Raw genomic sequence first — 13,282 nt, forward strand, 5'->3', positions numbered from 1 at the left:
CTATGACTTCAAGACCAATCTGGTGGTCTACATGGTGAGTTCCAGGATAACTGGGGTATATAGAGAAACCCTGAAATACAAAAACAAAAATAAATGAACAAAGCTAGCTTGCCCTTAAATGTTCTCCTGAGGTCCCACAGGCTTCACTCAGCAGCTCTGCTCCCTGTTACATCAGGTTCTTTCTCAGGTACCTTTTTTTTTTTTTTTTTTTTTTTAAATCTGATTCCTTTTAAGACAACTTTTCCCTTCTATATTCTGTGACATGTTTGTTCTCTTTGCAAGCCAGAACTTTAGTCTGAAGAAATGCAGATGTATGTATGTATGTATGTATGTATGTATGTATGTATGTATGTATGCAGCCTAGACAGAGCTTCACTGAGACTCAGTCTTTGATGGTCTGCCCACTGGCCTTCACCAGGGCCCTGCACTAAGGTGCACATAATGCACCAAGCCTGGGTGGCCTGTACCACTGTCCCTGTCCCCATATTGTCCCAACTCACCTTGCAAGCAGCCACAGTCCTCCCACGGCCTTAACACCTTATAGTGGTCAGAGCCAGGCCCACGAACCTGACAAGCACACTCACCCCAAAAGGTATGTCCAACAGATAACTTGTGAAGTTATATTTTGACTACTTTTTGATGTTTGCAGAAAGTACCTGTAGGTGGGACTTAGTGACCGTGGGTGCCCACTTCATGGCTTCCTGTAGGATCATTCCACAGCGCGCAGCAAAGTCTTTCACGATGCTCTGGAAGTTAGACAACCTGAAATCAGCCTATCTAGGTTGTAGTGACTGTTAGAGGCTAAACTGTCTTCTTCAAAGTCTTATGTTGAAGCCCCGATCCTCAGAAACTCAGAATGAGACTGTACTTGGATAGGGCTTCGAAAGAGGTGATTAAAGGCCACTGAGGGAAAACTGAGCCTAATACAGCTGGTATACTTATGCAAGTTAGCAATGTGGAAACATCAGGGAAGACCACATGAGAACACAGAGAAGGATTCTGCTTTCAAAGGAGAGATCTCAGAAGACTCCCCTGCTAACACTTGGTTCTCGGACATTTTATGCCCATCATTGTGAGGAAACTTCTTTCCTTAAGCCCCCTAGCCTAAGGTAATGGATATGGAAACTTTATCAGTGACTATGTACTAACACCAAAACTCCAGGGCACAGGGATTCTGAGTACACTAAGGTCTGTGATTCTTGCAGAAGGCTGTGTGGTAGATCTAACAACATAAACAGTCCATCTTAAGACTACTGTGCAACATGTCCTGAGTCAGTCAATAAATGAAAAGGCATGTTCTAGGGCTAGAGATATGCCTCAGTAGTTAAAGAACACTGTCTTCCAAAGGTCCTGAGTTCAATTCCCAGCAACCACATGGTGGCTCACAACCATCCGTAATGGAATCTGATGCCCTCTTCTGGTGTGTCTGAAGACAGCAACAGGACAGTGTACTCACATACATAAAGTAAAATAAAATAAATAAATAAATCTAAAAGAGAAGAAAAGAAAGAGAAAGAAAAGGCATGTTCTAGATGGGAAAAAAGTCCGCACAGGTGCCACATCATTATGTCCAGGTGGAGAGGCCTAGGTTAAGGCAGGGCCCTGCCCAGGCTGGAAGAATGCTGGGCCAGTTCAGTACTCTGTAGCAGGGGCTCCTTCTCAGACTCAGTCGGGAGAGGAGCTATCAAGACATCTTCCTTATCTGGGGCTACGTTACCGTTTTCAAAGGGTATGGCAAAACCAGAGTCCGTCATTCTATTCTACAGTGAACAAGTTGGCATGATTCTTTTAGGACTGAACTCTAAAATTCATGCTTGCTCAATGCATGCCGATAGCTGACTCATAGCTAGAAATGCCTTTGGCAGCTAAAGCAGTCATGCTGCAGAGTCAGGGATACTGAGTTCCGGGAAGCCACAGGCCTGGAACACAGACAGGATCAGGAATTCAGGAGCTCCCCCTGAAGTGGGCACGGCCAAGAACCTGGGGACTCAGGGACCTAAGGTATGTTTGAACACCTGTCTTGACAGCCCCAGGGAAGACCTCATTCTAGGGGACCAGGTGGGACTTACCTCCCGGGCTTCGTATGTGTCAGGAACCGTGATCCGATAGGGGGCATCAGGAATGTCATAGTAAGGTTGGTCCTTGTGAATATCCTAGAAACAACAGACCCCTTAGCCCTCAAGGCTGCTTCTGCCAAGCATGTGACATAGTCAACAGTGTCACATGCCCCTCATGAACTCCCAAACTTGCTACAGCCTAGCGAGAGGCATCAGGGAACAATTCAGGTACCCACTCCATTTACCACCTGTACATAAGTGAGGCTCAGGGGTATTATTGGAGTCAGCACAACACATAGTGGGAGGCTCATGTGTTAGGTACACCTACACACTGGAACACTCACAGCACTTAGTGATAGTGACAGGGTCTGCAGGATGTCCAACATGGTCTTCAGCACAGTCCCGCTCCAGAGCAAGTGTGGAAACCTACAGCAAGAAGGGTTCTCAGGGCTGAGGAGATGAACTCTCCAGGAACCTACACTGTTCACCTCTAGGGCTTCCCCTGCACAGGCAGGAGCCCATTGAGACACAGCACTTATCCACCTCGCTCTCCACAGTGAGGTGTATGGAGCCTGGTCAGAAATGTTCCCATGTCCTGCCCATCCTACCTCTGAGGGCAAATACAGGCCACAGCCCTCCTTTCCAAAGCAGTCCTAGTGTTTTATGGTGGCTCCCCAGTATTACTCACATTAGGACACCAAAGAAAACAGAATACTGAAGTAAAGCAGTGGAGTGAAGTAACAGGTCATGGGCTGACAGCCCACGGGCTGGAAGGACACTGCCTTGTGCAGCAATCATCTTATACGTAGCCTGGCTTGGATGTACACCTTACATGCATGGCTTGGTCCTTGTGGATATCCTGGCTGGCTCCTGACCTATCCTCAGATTCTGCAGCTGCCTCAGGAAGCTGAAGGCAGGCTGTGTGCTAATTTGGCCTTTATACTTCAGAGGCTACCCAGCTTACCTTCTGAAGGTGTTATGTCTAAGCCTACTTTGTCTCTTAGCACAATCAGTGGGAAAATACAAGGGTAAGCTTTTATTCTGAGAAACTCAAAGGATCCTTATTCTCCGGGGGGACTTCTAGCTAAATCCTGGGTTAGGAGATAGTGAGCTTATTTTAGTTAATACCAATGGCTGAGAATGAGTATGTTTCTAGGGTAAAATATAGGCTTTAACGAACTCATTGACATTCTTCAGGGAGCTGTATCACCCCTGAATATTTGTTCTGACTTTGTTATATTCTGGGCTGTTGTTGTAATGGTGGTTTTTCCGTGTTCCAAGCTATCAACATTTATATACATATAAAGCATTAGAGAGAAATCAAACTTACTTATCCACCAGACCAGATAGGTATTTGTCAGCTACTCTCCTTATCCTCTTATGAATGTGGTTGAAGTTCACCAGCAGAAACTGTGCATGCCGCTCCAGCTCCTCTTCATTCTCCTTGGTCTTAGCCTAGAGCAAGAAGACAGGTACCATAGGGCTCTCCTGTGTGTCTCCAGCAGGCACCCGCTGGCACTCAGGCAGGCTTACTTTTTCTGCCATCATGTTCAGGAAAGCATCAAACACTTTGTCAGCAACAGCAATGACACACTGCATCATCCCTGCAATGAGAGGGCGTTCCAAGGATTAGGACAGTCAAAGTTACCAACAATCTCAGACTCAGAGAGGGCAGTTCCAGGGATCAGGCACAGTCACAAAAGTTACCAACAATCTCAAATGCACAGAGCTGCAGAGTAGTACATCTGCCATAACCAGTCTGCAGTTGTCAGAAGTAGGAAACCTGATGCCACACTATCACCCGATTCTCCCACTCATGTCCCCTTTCTGTTCCTGGAGCGAATCCTGGACACCGCACAGAATTTCCTCATATCTCTTTGTCTCTTATAACTGTGTTGATCCCTCATAAACTTGATACTTGTTGGACCTCATAAACTTGACACTTTAAGGAAACAGTTAATTGATAGAAGGGTTTTCAATTTAGCTATCTGAGACCTGTTCATTAGTGTAGGATTCAGGGGACTTGGAAGGCTGGAAGTGATACGATTCATTCATTCTCATTCTCATTCATTTTCTCTCTCTCTCTCTCTCTCTCTCTCTTTCTCTCTCTCTCTCTCTCTCTGTTTCTTTCTCTCCCCTCTCACCTGAGACTTCTGGGTGCTGAAGTGAGAGGTGTGTGCTAGCATACCTGTTTCTCTTGTCTCATTGTATCTGGGGGCTATGGCATCTACCATAAGTTATTTTGAAAAAATAATTATGTGTGTATGTCTCTGTGTGTTTATATGCAGGTGTATGTACTAGCGCTCATAAAGGCCAGAAGGGGCATTGGACTTCTTGGAGCTAGCTGTGTTACAGGAATTTGCCTGATATGGGTGCTGTGACTCAATATCAGCAGTTCTCTTAATTGCTGAGCCATCTCTCTAGTCCCCAAATTGAAAGTCATTTAAGGGTTCACATGACGTTCAAAACCTTTCCGATATCAGAGCCTGTCCTGGCAAAAGCCGACCTGTAATATCAGTACTTGGGTGGTAAAGGCCGGACCACAAGTTCAAGTCTAATCTGAGCTGTATGACCCTGTTTAAAGGAAAAAAACCAAAACCCAAAAAAAAAAAAAAAAAAAAAAAAACCCAGCCAGAGTCATGGTGCATGCTTTTAATTCCAGCACTCGGAAGGCAGAGGCAGGGCAATCTCTGAGATTGAGGCCAGTCTAATCTACAGAGCGAGTTCCAGGAGATCCAGAACTACACAGAGAAACCCTGTCTTTTTATTATTAGATATTTTTTAGATTTATTTATTTATTTTATGTATGTGAGTACACTGTAGCTGTGGTTGTGAGCCTTCATGTGGTTGTTAGGAATTGAATTTTAGGACCTCCACTTGCTCCGGTCAACCCCACTCACTCTGGTCAGCCCCATTTGCTCAGTCCCTGCTTGCTCTGGCCCAAAGATTTATTTATAGTTATAAATAAGTACACTGTAGCTGTCTTCAGATGTGCCAGAAGAGGGAATCAGATCTCATTTTGGGTAGTTGTGAGCAACCATGTGGTTGCTGGGATTTTGAACTCAGGACCTTTGGAAGAGCAGTCAGTGCTCTTACCCACTGAGCCATTTCGCCAGCCCCCGATATTTTCTTTATTTACATTTCAAATGTTATCCCCTTTCCTAGTTTCCTCTCCAAACCCCCCCCCCCCAAATCCCATTCCCTCTCCTCCTGCTCACCAACCCACCCGCTCCCTATTCCTGGCCCTGGCAGTCCCCTATACTGGGGCATAGAACCTTCACAGGACCTAGGGCCTCTCCTTCCATTGATGACCAACTAGGCCATCCTCTGCTACATATGCAGCTAGAGCCATGAGTCCCACCATGTGTTTTCTTTGGTTGGTGGTTTAGTCCCAGGGAGCTCTGGAGATACTGGTTGGTTCATATTGTTATTCTTCCTATGGGGCTACAAATCCCTTCAGCTCCTTGGGTACTTTCTCTGGCTCCTTCATTGAGGACCCTGCACTCAGTCCAATGGATGGCTGTGAGCATCCACTTCTGTATTTGTCAGGCATGAGAAACCCTGTCTTGAAAAACCAAAGGGGGAAGGGGGCTGGAGAGATGGTTCAGTGGTTAAGAGCACTGTCTGCTCTTCCAGAGGTCCCAAGTTCAATTCCCAGCAACCACATGGTGGCTCACAACCATCTGTAATGGGATCCGATGTTCTCTTCTAGTGTGTCTGAAGACAGCTATAGAGTGTACTCACATATATACCATAAATAAATCTAAGAAAGAAAGAAAGAAAGAAAGAAAGAAAGAAAGAAAGAAAGAAAGAAAGGAAGGAAGAAAGGAAGGAAGGAAAAGAAAGAGAGAAAGAAAGAGAGAGAGAAAAGAAAGACCAAAGGGGGGAAAAAAGGAAAAGAAAACCTAAACTAAGTAAGTGTATACAATGCAATATATACATGCATACAGTCATACAACACACACAAAGTAAAAATAAATGGAAAATCATATGAGCTATTTACATTGTACTGAGTAATCTAAGTAATACAAAATGACTTAACAACATACCTGTAGATGTGTGTAGCTTCTATGCAAACTCTATGTCATTTTATAAAAGGGACAACTTGAAATGAAGTCTCCCTATTTTTGTTCTACGTTTTATACTAAACTTTACTCTTTTTAGAACATTATTATGATTCATACCATTTATAATGTCAACTCATTTCAATTAAGCAAAGTTACAAAAAAACACTATTTACATTCAACAAGCAACAGGGAGATGCTTCAGATCCATGAGTGACCATCTAAGGAGCCTTGGTTCTTTTAGCAGGAGAGACCAGTGTCTGGATACTGGCCTGCTGCTTGTACACAGAAAGCGAACTGTTTTGGGTCTTTTCAGAGTGACAAATCAGAAGAATGTGTTTTTAAAATTAAATTAAATTTCTTTTTGTGGTTCTGGGAATTGCATCTAGGTCCCATACATGCCCTCTATCATTGAGTTACATCCCCATAACCTCCCTTTGTGTATGAGTTCTGTATGTTTGTCTGTATACCTGTGTGGGATGCACATGGAGACACCAGAGAAGGACACTGGGTATTTTTCCTGGCACTATTTATCTAAGTTTTCAGAAGGTTCTCTCGCTAAGCCGAAGCTTGCCACTTTGTTAGGATGTTGCCGTTTGGTTAGGATGTTTGGGTTAGGACGTTGCCGTTTTTGTTAGGACAGCTGGCCAGGGAAAGCTTGGATCCAGCTGGCACACAGCCATTTTCAGCTTTTACAAGAGTGCTGGGAATTTGGATCTTGCTGGATCTTCACAGCAAACACCCTTACCTACTGAGAAATCTTTCCAGCCCTCTTTCTGCTTTTTTGAATCTCTAAGTTAACCAGGTTTGCCCTGAATTTGCAATTATCCTGCTTCAGCCTCCCAAGGAGCCTGGATACCTACCCAGCCATTTGACATCGTCTCGAGTATCCTGCTCTGTCCTTGAACACCGTATGTAGCTGAGGTGACCCTGAACTTCTGATCTTCCTGCCTCCACAACCAAGTGCTTGGGTAACAGCGAATACTAGTACACCAGGAACTGAACACAGGGCCTTAGGCCCACAGGGAAGCTCCCTACCCACTCAACTATAACCCAGGCTACCCTGGATTATTAAAAATTAAAATTAAAAAAAAGGAGCAATGGTAGCACATGTCTTTAATCCCAGTACTTGGGAGGCAGAGGCAGGTGGATTTCTGAGTTCAAGGCTAGCCTGGTCTCCAGAGTGAGTTCCAGGACAGCCAGGGCTACACAGAGAAACCCTGTCTCAAAAAACAAAAGAAAACAAAACAACAACAAAACAAAGGTCTTTAGAGGGCTGGAGCGATGGCTCAGTGATTAATAGCACTTAACAGCACTGCCTGCTCTTCTAGAGGACCTAGGTTCCACTCCCAACACCCATATGGCAGCTAACAACTGTCTGTAACTTCAGTTCCAGGGAGCCAACATCCTCACACAGACATACATGCAGGCAAAATAGGTTATAAAATAAAAATAAATCATTTTTAAAAGGAAAAAAGTATTTTATATTTATTATTTATTCCTTGTGCACATGTGCACTTATATTTCACAGTGCAGGTGGATTTTAAGTGTCAGAAGACAATTTTTTTTGGGGGGGTGGTTTTCGAGACAGGGTTTCTCTGGAAACCCTTTGTAGACCAGGCTGGCCTCAAACTCAGAAATCCGCCTGCCTCTGCCTCCCAAGTGCTGGGATTAAAGGCGTGCACCATCATGCCCGGCAAGTGTCAGAAGACAATTTATAGAGTCAGTTCTCTCCTTCCACCACAAAGGACCCAGGGATTAAACTTAGGCTGTCAGGCACAAGTACCTTTATCTGCTGAGCCATCTTGATGGAACTACCTTGCCTTAAGGTTATATATTTTATGAAGATACTTTCAATGGAGTATGTAACATCATAAAACTATTTTCTCTATGTGAACAGAAAATAGGAAATATTCTTTTCTTTTTCCTACTCAAGCTCAATTTATCATGAAAGTACTGTAATAATGAGCTTACCAGATTTGTCTTTTTGAATAGCTTTATCCTCAAAGTAGCAGAACATTACCTGGAAGCGATCTGGATCTGTAGAACGCAGTACCCTAACAAAGAGAGCAGCATTGAACACATTTTACAAACATGTAACTCTCCCCTTCCCATCAGAGACCTGCCACTGTTCTGAACTGGTTTGACTTACAGGATACCATCTCTGCTGTTTATAGGCGCACACACTCATTTGGAGTTTCTACAGGCTGATGTATTACCATTTAGTAATACAGTTCTATCTCCTTCAACCCACAGAGAGGTTAAATGAACCAAGGCTTTTTCTTTTTTCTTTTTTTGGTTTTCTGAGACAGCTTTTCTCTATGTAACCCTGGAACTCACTGTGTAGACCAGGATGGCCTAGAACTCACGGAGATCCACTTGCCTCTGCCTCCTGAGTTCTGGGAAGTTCTGGGATTAAAGTCATATGCTACCATGCCCACACTGAGACCTGCATTCGGGATTTCTTTGCCTTTGGCATATTCTGGGCCATTCTTGGGGTTTTGATTGCATGTGTATATGTCTGTATGCTGTGTGAGTGGGTGCCTGCCGAGGCCAGAGTTAGAGGGGACTGTAAACTGCCTTATGCGGGTGCTGGAAATCATGGCAAGTCCTCAGAATCACTGTGCCATCTGTCCAGCTCCTTCATTTTTGTGAGTCATGGTCTCATGTAGCTCAGGCTGGTCTCAAACTTATACCAATCCTTCTGTCTTGGCTTCTCCAGTTCTAGTATTTTTCTTTTTACCTTTATGATAATAAATACCTATCTGGGCCAGCCAGATGACTCAGAGGGTAAAGGTACCTGCCTGACAACCTGAGTTTGGTGACTAGGACCCAACGGTAGAAGGAGGGGACTGATCTTGCAAATGACCTCAGAACCCCTGCTCCATGCCTGGCATTCATGTGCTACAGTCATATACATGTATAAAATAAAAAGAATATAAGAAGACAAAAGACAAAACACCTATAATCTTTAGGGAAAGGGAAGAAAAGGAAATAAACTCATGTGCTTGAACCATAGCTATACTGAAGAGTCGTTCAGGTTCTAGGAGCTGCAGTTAAAAAAGCAGGGCTTAATATGGATTAATCGGCCCACACAAAAGCCTTTCAGGAGGTAGCTGAGTTTCTGTAAAGCAAAGCCAGGGTCCTAAAGTAAACGGATCTGTGCAGGCTCGGATACTTTTAACTTCTCACACCATGATTTCAAAATTTTCCTAAGGGCTGGAGAGATGGCTTAGTGGTTAAGAGCACTGACTGCTCTTCTAAAAGTCCTGAGTTCAAATCCCAGCAAACACATGGTGGCTCACAACCATCTGTAATGAGATCTGATGCCCTCTGCTGGAGTGTCTGAAGACAGCTACAGTGTATTTATGTATAATAAATAAATCTTTAAAAAAATATTTTTTTCTTAATAACCAGGAACTGGGAATTGAAGTCTCATCCTTGAATCTGAGCTCAGGGGTTGTTCCATGCTGGCATAGGGATCTTGGGGGATCTGCAGGGAGCCCATTGCTATATAACCCACAAAACCACACTTGAGGGGTGAAAGGCAGCTCTTCTAGTTAGGCACACCACACTAACCACGGTCATCATGCTTTGTTTTCCATTTAGCTTCCTTCTTTTCTTTTTTTTAAATGCAGTGGGATGGAGCAGTCTGCATGTGAGACAAGCACTCTCCTGCTGGGCTACACCCTTAGCTCTCTGGCTGCTTTTTCTTTGAGGGAAAAAAAATAGGAAGGAGCTACATCAACATACTTTAGGAGATGGCAATGAGATGATCATTCTCTTTACTTTAGCCATCCTATTTTATTTTTAATTTGTCTGTGTGTATGTTCGTGTGTGTGTGTGTGTGTGTGTGTGTGTGTGTGACACATCTCACACACACACACACACACACACGGGTACGTAGTTCTGGCTGTCCACCTGCCTCTGTCTACCAACTGCTGGGATTAAAGGACTCCTCCCCCTTCCCCTGCCACCAACAGTTGTTTGCTTTCTAAATGCTTGTAGGTCTTGGGAGGAGTTGAAAAAGTCCCACATCTATCAAGACACAAAAGTTAAAAATTCGCTTCAATGTGTGTGGAGGTGAAGGCTCATGTACCTCATGTACTCCAGCCGATACACAGACAAGAGATAGGTAGACATGGCAAAGTCCAGCTTGTTGATGAGGGCAGACACCTCAGGAGGAGGATCTAGCAAGTTGATGATGGTACTTCGGAGCTCACTCAGTTCAGCCTGGAGGGAAAGAAATACTCAGAGGTTCATGATGGTGCCTTCCCAGAAGCAAGGAAGCCTAATAGTTAGCAACATATAAGGCCATGAAAAGGATTTGTTCTAATTTTTTTCTGGACAGATTAACAAGAGTGAGAAGAGAACCCGTACAGGGGTGACCGTATCGTTTTTCATAGCTGAATTGTACTGGAGGACTGATCGCAGAGGCTCTTTGCTGGGAAAGGTAAGCAGAGGTGACTTGGTAGCTATTTCACAGACTCCCTCATACCACTCTTCCGGCCAGAGTCCTGTAAGAGAGAGGGGTGAAAGATAAGGGCTGAGTATACAGATCAGTAGGCCACCTGACCAAATGAGTAAGGACATTTTCCCAGCACAGGGTAGATGGGATGAGAGAGAGGAGAGAGGATGAATATATGAGAACATAGAGTACCTAGTTCAAGAAGTCTTACATATTGACTGGCAATTTCTAGAGTCCTGGGTCTCCTAAGACAAGTGTCCCCTATAATGAGACTCAGAAACAAATCTGCTGTCTAATTTTTGTATAAGATGTAGCATCCCTATTGGGAATGCAATATTTATAAGTTCCTATAGCTACATTTGGGCTCAGAACAAATGTACCCAGACTCTGGCGTTGTTGAGTCTGACCTTAGCTGTTTCTTGTACACTCAGCATTTCTCGGGGAGACACCACTCCTTACCTGAGCCTTCCACAGCGAATCCCATTAGCACAGAGTAGAGCCAGAAATCTCGGAAAAGCTTCTGTAGCCTAGGTTTAGCTTCTTTGATGGGTGGCAATCGTCGGGTGAGCTGATGTGGGAAGGGAGAAAGGTTATTTGCTAGTAACACTCCATTATACTAAGTGTAAAATCAAGCACACATTCTCCAAGAGCCCCATCCCAGACCTGGCCAGTCAGAATGGGTGCAAATAGGCACAGGGAGCATTGGCTGGCACTTCTCCATCATTCTGCCCACCACCAGCCTCATTCTCTTACTGGCTATATACAGAATGAGTAATGTGGACCAGGCACCATGGTTGGACTTCACTCAAAGGGCCTTCTGTCTAACTGGGAGGAAAACACTTACAATGGGGGCAGGGTCCTGGAAATGCTGTTTTGCGTCTCCATGAAGCCTAGCCAGGCAGAGGACAGAGGACAGCACTAGTTGCTATAAGAAACCTCAAGTCACAAGGCTGGGACTCGGAGGGCCTTCAGAGACAGTACCATAGAGCAGCTGGCCTCAAACTCACAGAGTTTGACTGTGTCTGCTTCCTGAGTGCTGGGATTAAAGGTGTGTACCACCACCACCTGGCAGACTGAGCAATATTATGAACAGAGTGAAGAAGCACCTTTCAAATCTTTTTCAGTACATGACTTTTTAAAACGGTAATTTTGGGCAGAATCTCAACGTGTAGCAAACTAGTTTGAGTGCAGGAATGCGAAGTCAAAATCCCTAAATCCTTGCTTGAGAGAACAGTCTGCCTGCTGAAAAGCACACCATTGCATGGCAGTTACATAAATGGTTATACTTGTACAAACCACTCCACTGAGCACATTGGTCTTCATAGTAGCTCCCACAGGTGCTGGTCTGGAGCTAAGTGGCCCAAGACAGAAGCTCTGGCCTCTCCTTTAGAGCTGCCAGGGTACTGAGAGGGTTGGCTTAGGATGGACTTCGGATGTTCTTTTTTTTTTTCAAGACAGGGTTTCTCTGTATAGCCCTGGCTGTCCTGGAACTCACTTTGTAGACCAGGCTGGGCTCGAACTCAGAAATCCGCCTGTCTCTGCCTCTCAAGTACTGAGTAGATGGAGGAATCACAGGGCAGAAAGCTCAGTGTTCCATAGGACACTAGCCACCAAGGACAAATGACAAAATGCTTGCAGTTTGGAGAGTGGCCAAGGATGACAAGCTTGAGTAGCTGTGTGACTGAGGATGGTGATAGGTGAACCTAAGATGAGGTTCTAAGAGGCAGGTGGAGGCCCAAATAGGGTTCCAGATAGGAGACATCAAGGTGAATGTTGCTAAGACGGTCTGGTGGTAGGTAAATCTCTCTCTGTGAGTTCAAGGCCAGCCTGGTCTATACAGTGAATTCTGAACCAGCCAGGACATAGTGAGACCTTGTCTCCAAACAAACAAACAAACAAACAAACAAAACAAATCTTCAAGTGGCAGAGAACCCCAACACTGTTTTGACAGGTGAGAGATAGTTACTAAACTTTCTGTGGTTTGGGATCCTTCTCTTCACCCTGGGACCTCCTTGGCTTCCTCCTAAGGACTGGGGTGGAGAGTAAGTCATAGGCTACGCCTATTCTCTTATTCCTCCTGTCCATCAGTTATTACTGCAGCTAAAACTACTCTAGTGCCTAGAAAGGGTAAATGGGGGTGGCTTCAGGAAAGGAAGAAGCAAGCAGTTCTCTGATACATTCTAAGACAAGGCAGCTGTGGCAGCTTAGTGCACGGTAACAGTCTCATGGGATGGAAGGAGCTGGACATCCTAGAGAAGGGCCCCTAAGGACAGGCAAGAGCTACTTATGGACAGCAGGACAACAGTCCTGCTTATGCTTAAAAAGAAATCAGAGTGGGCTGGTGAGATGGCTCAGCTGGTAAGAACACTGACTGCTCTTCTCCAGCACCATATGGCAGCTAGCATTTATTAACTCTAGTTTTGGGGGGAATCTGATGTCCTCTTCTGGCCTCCATGAGCATTGCATGCATATGGAGTACACACACACACACACACACACACACACACACACACACACACGAGTCTCACTAAGTAGAACAGGCGGCCTTGAGAACTGTGGGCATTGCCTCTGGAGTGCTGGGATTATTAAGCACTACATCTGGCTCTAAAGGCCATTTTTGAAGAATACAGAGAAATCTGACTGATCAGATGTTTGCTGTATAGACTGTGGTCTCCCAGGGCTCGAGCACAGAT

The 13,282-nt window shown here is 44.8% G+C and overlaps 1 protein-coding gene across 5 annotated transcripts in view; it reads right to left on the reverse strand.

Moving 5' to 3' along the window:
• Pi4ka (phosphatidylinositol 4-kinase alpha) overlaps positions 1-13,282 on the reverse strand; it is a 125,964-nt gene that overhangs the window by 34,542 nt on the left and 78,140 nt on the right. For 4 of the 5 annotated variants that reach the window (NM_001001983.2, XM_030249069.1, NM_001373955.1 and 1 more), the window contains 9 exons: positions 11,049-11,157; positions 10,502-10,638; positions 10,221-10,354; positions 8,096-8,178; positions 3,591-3,661; positions 3,388-3,512; positions 2,402-2,483; positions 2,070-2,153; positions 657-746 (listed from right to left, as the gene is read on the reverse strand). In NM_001001983.2, the coding sequence (NP_001001983.2) occupies positions 657-746; positions 2,070-2,153; positions 2,402-2,483; positions 3,388-3,512; positions 3,591-3,661; positions 8,096-8,178; positions 10,221-10,354; positions 10,502-10,638; positions 11,049-11,157 (915 nt within the window). The remainder of the gene's footprint in view (positions 1-656; positions 747-2,069; positions 2,154-2,401; positions 2,484-3,387; positions 3,513-3,590; positions 3,662-8,095; positions 8,179-10,220; positions 10,355-10,501; positions 10,639-11,048; positions 11,158-13,282) is intronic. The other variant, XM_006522037.2, reaches the window with a different exon arrangement.

This window comes from Mus musculus, chromosome 16, assembly GCF_000001635.26.
Source record: "Mus musculus strain C57BL/6J chromosome 16, GRCm38.p6 C57BL/6J".
Taxonomy (NCBI): domain Eukaryota; kingdom Metazoa; phylum Chordata; class Mammalia; order Rodentia; family Muridae; genus Mus; species Mus musculus.